The sequence below is a fragment of the Myotis brandtii genome, unplaced genomic scaffold, assembly GCF_000412655.1.
Source record: "Myotis brandtii unplaced genomic scaffold, ASM41265v1 scaffold1697, whole genome shotgun sequence".
NCBI classification, from domain to species: domain Eukaryota; kingdom Metazoa; phylum Chordata; class Mammalia; order Chiroptera; family Vespertilionidae; genus Myotis; species Myotis brandtii.
In genome coordinates this window covers 252,293-256,621 of record NW_005356244.1, presented here as the reverse complement: position 1 = coordinate 256,621, position 4,329 = coordinate 252,293, and the positions used below count along the sequence as shown (strand labels likewise).

General features: G+C 43.9%; 1 protein-coding gene across 1 annotated transcript in view; it reads right to left on the bottom strand.

Moving 5' to 3' along the window:
• Window positions 1-1,758: 1,758 nt before the first annotated feature.
• Window positions 1,759-4,329, bottom strand: part of CXCR4 (chemokine (C-X-C motif) receptor 4) — a 3,842-nt gene continuing 1,271 nt past the window's right edge. Inside the window, exon 2 of the mRNA XM_005862860.2 lies at window positions 1,759-3,339. Coding sequence (XP_005862922.1) covers window positions 2,293-3,339 — 1,047 coding nt within the window. The 3' untranslated portion in view covers window positions 1,759-2,292. The remainder of the gene's footprint in view (window positions 3,340-4,329) is intronic.

The following is a 4,329-nucleotide window of genomic DNA, read 5'->3' as shown; positions in this document are numbered from 1 at the left end:
GGGGGGGGGGGGTTTTCAGGGCAGGGAGAGAACCAAGGCTTTTTCTCTTTTTGAAAAAGAGATATCCCACCTTTGTTCCAAGGGAGAATGAAATATCCATTAAGACTGGTCACACTGGGAATTTTGTTTCAGCTTGGTTCCTTTTGTTGTAACTCCAGGGCAGAGCAGAGGAATCCGGGGTGATGAGGTTTCGAGCCAAGATGTGAAAGAAAAAATTCCTTCCAAGGATTTCTTCTATTGTCTCCTCAAGAATAAATATTTATAGAGCAAGTTCAAGTGAAGGCTTTTACAATGGTCATGGCTTTAAGACTAAGCCTTTGAAAGAGTACATGAAAAACTATGCTTAAATGAAGGGTGATCCAATTAGGCTTCCCAGGGAAAACCAAGAAACCTCAAGATAATTTCCTATCTAAAATCTAATTATGTTCTCAAGTGGAATAGGAATACCACTCTGAACTATCCCAGATCCATAGACTGCAGCAAAGATGTGCAGCCAAATTGGATTCTATTTTAAGTAATTAAGTTATTTCCCTTCACAGGATCTATAATTTGCCTTCAACAAATGTGATTTGCCTCTGAAAGATAAAACATTGCATTTTTTCCCTCCAAAATGGATTTTCTGTGCTAGCAACAATGACAAAAAGTAGAGCAAATATTGCCTTAATTATATCTTGGTTATTATCTTTGAGTGCATGCCTGGAGTGCCCTGTTTGTATTCTAAATGAGATAGGTAAGGGTACTATAGTTTAGAAATTCTCTTTAAATGGGGACTGGAGCTGAAATTTACTCAAGAGCCTGGGGCTTGCACAATGATAGTGTAAATAGCTAAGGTTGATGTTACATAAGACTCCAAAGTCTTATGCAAAATATGAGCAATGGAGAGCTTGCTTCAGTCAACCTTTCTCTCGAGCTCTGAAAGCATCAGTTTAACTTTTATCTGCTTGGTTGAACCCTTCAGGTGCTAGGTGTTGCAATAGATTGTGTTGATATTTGCATAGAAGATATTGTAAGAGGAGTATTTTGGGCATGGTTAATTTTATGAAGAAAACATTCACTTTTGGCTTTATTTTCAATAACAGTTCAGTTGACTTATGACCAGGTGTTCTGGGTGATAATAGTGGGTAATGGTTAAGAGCAAGGGCTAGAATGATAAATGGAATTAGCTCTTGGTGTGTCCCCTTGAAAAGTGCAAGTTATGGAAAGTCTTTGAACCTCGGGTTCCCTTGTCGGTGAGAAGGGAGTGATGCTATCTACATTGAGAGGACTGGATGAGAAGAGTATACAATAAGCATACAATGCCTGGCCTGGCACAGACCTGGACTACACAAGGAGTAGCAGTAGGAACATCTAACGTGTATTGCATACCTTTTCTCCTTTCTGCACACTTCTCCTTCAGAAAGATTCTTTCATAGGAATAGGTACTGACTGGACATTTCTAAATTTCTATGTTCACAGTGGTTGAGGCTTCAGATGTTGAAGTTATCTTACCTGTTTGAAATATTGGCTGTGCTACTTACCAAATGCCTTTGACTGAGTAACTTCGGCTTTCTGTGCTTTGATTTCCTGCTCTATAATAGACAAGTAATAATATAATAGAACCAGAACCTATTGTAAGAGTTGTGACTAGGATTAAGTAAAATATTATAACTAATATACCTAGGAGAGAACCTGGCGTGCCATCAATGTATCTATTATTGTTATTTTTGACTTCTGCCAACTGAAGGAATGTCTCAACGGAAATCAGAACGTAACACTAAGTAAGTTTTTCATGTACTTTTATTAACAACTTAATACAAGACTGTACATAGTATGTGCTGAAATCAACCCACTCCTGAAAAATGAAAAACCAGCATTTCTACTTCAGGATTTGGCTCCAAGGGCCATCTTCTACAGCAAAAAATCACATAGTGTAACCAAACAAGTTCAGAACAGGCAAAGAAACTGTTCCACCGGAATGGAGAGATTATTTATACACAAACAGCTGAGGGTCATTTCTAGCTTAAGTGACTCACTGCACATTCTGGAATGTTCAGTTCCCTTTTCTACAGTTCTACAGTCAGACATACAGCAAACTAAGAAATTGGCCACAGGTCCTGCCTAGACACTCATCAACATGAAACACAAAAATATTTATATAAATAAGTCAATTAAACCTCACAAAAACTAAACACAAGAAAAAAATCCAACAGGTAATACAAACTGTACAGTACTGGTCAGTCTTTTATAGCTGGAAAAAATGTATAACTTTAAAAAAAAAAGTTCTTCCATGTATAAACGTCTTTTATATCAGTGTTAGCTGGAGTGAAAACTTGAAGACTCAGACTCAGTTGAAACAGAAGAATGTCCACCCCGCTTTCCCTTGGAGAGGATCTTGAGGCTGGACCCTCTGCTCACAGAGGTGAGTGCATGCTGGGCGGAGGATTTAAATTTGGCTCCAAGGAAGGCATAGAGGATGGGATTCAGGCAACAGTGGAAAAAGGCGAGGGCCTCGGTGATGGAAATCCACTTGTGCACAGTGTTCTCAAACTCACATCCTTGCTTGATGATTTCCAGGAGGATGAAGGAGTCGATGCTGAGCCCAATGTAGTAGGGTAGCCAGCAGGCAAAGAAAGTCAGGATGAGGATAACTGTGGTCTTGAGGGCCTTGCGCTTCTGGTAGCCCTTGGAGTGGGACAGCTTGGAGATGATAATGCAATAGCAGGACAGGATGACGATACCCGGCAGGACAAGGCCGACCATGATGTGCTGGAACTGGAACACCACCATCCACACGTCGTTGGGGTAGAAGCGGTCACATATATACCTGTCTTCCCCAACCCTGACGTTGGCAAAGATGAAATCGGGAATAGCCAACAGAAGAGCAGGTATCCAGACACCAACATAGACCACCTTTTCAGCTAACAGCTTCCGTGGCCTCTGACTGTTGGTGGCGTGGACGATGGCCAGGTAGCGGTCCAGGCTGATGAAGGCCAGGATGAGGACACTGCTGTACAGGTTGACCGTGTAGATGACATGGACAGCCTTGCACAGGAACTTTCCAAAGTACCAGTTTGCCACGGCATCAACTGCCCAGAAGGGCAGGGTGAGGACGAAGAGGAGGTCTGCCACGGACAGGTGTAGTCTGTACTTGTCTGTCATGCTTCTCAGTTTCTTCTGGTAGCCCATGACCAGGATGACCAAGCCATTGCCCACTATGCCAGTCAAGAAGATGATGGAGTAGATCGTGGGCAGAAAGATCCGGTTGAAATGGGCATTTTCCTCTCGGAAGCAGGGTTCCTTTATGGAGTCATAGTCACCTGAACCCATGTCCTCCTCCGTGTAGTTATCTGATGGGTATATCTGCAAAAGAGGCAAGGGAATAGGCATTCAATACAAGTTCAGCAGATATTCCTCAACTTCAAAACAAAAATGTTTCTGCTATTTTAAGACAGCAATTTTTAAGACCCAACTCAGCCCAGCCTTCTTCAGTAAATTCTGCTCCTACTGAAGTACTTGGGAATATGAAGCACAAGAAAATTATTCCAGAATCCTAGACCCCTCCTCCCAAAGTCACTTCATTATATTCCTCTTTAGAAGAGCCAATTACAAAATTCTTGGTTTTGAACAAAAGGGCGCGGAGATTCAGAAGGTTTCAAAAGTCGCGTCTTTGCTAACTTCTGCTCCGCCCACTAGAGGTTAGAAAAAAAACCTTCAGAGAAAAAACCAAAACAAAACAGAGGCCACTCCAGAGAGGGTGGGTTCTGAGGAGCTGGGGTTAACTTTCTGCGTGAAGATTCGCCAGGAGGAAGGAGTGTGTGTGTGTGTGTGTGTGTGTGTGTGTGTGTGTGTGTGTGTGAGAGAGAGAGAGAGAGAGAGAGAGAGAGACAACCCCCCCAAAAAAACACTCCAGACTCTTTTGTTCTAAAGCACAAAACTGCTTTCCCCACATTTATCGCATGTGTAAACACAAACCATCCTGTACTTCAAGCAACATGTGTTAGGGAGGGAGAATGCAGCCTTAAAGCAAAGGCTGGGGGTGTCAGAAGTGAGTAACCCCTCTCGCCCCCCTCAGCTGAAGCTCCTGGGGGGCCTGCCTTTGCGAATCCACATTTATCTCTTGGCGCGTGGGAGGTAGGGAGGCAGCATTATCCCGGGAGGGGAAGGTCACGGGGACTGCACCCGTGGTACTCGCCCCAAGTTTCAGTTCCTCACCCTCCCGGGTCGCTTTCCACCCGGGTCGCTTTCCACCCCACCACTGAGCCCGTTAATGGGGTCGGGGGTCTGCAGCTGGACGCCTCCAGGCGGAGAGCGCGCCAGGGGCCGGGTGATCCAGCTCCGAGGCCCGGGTGT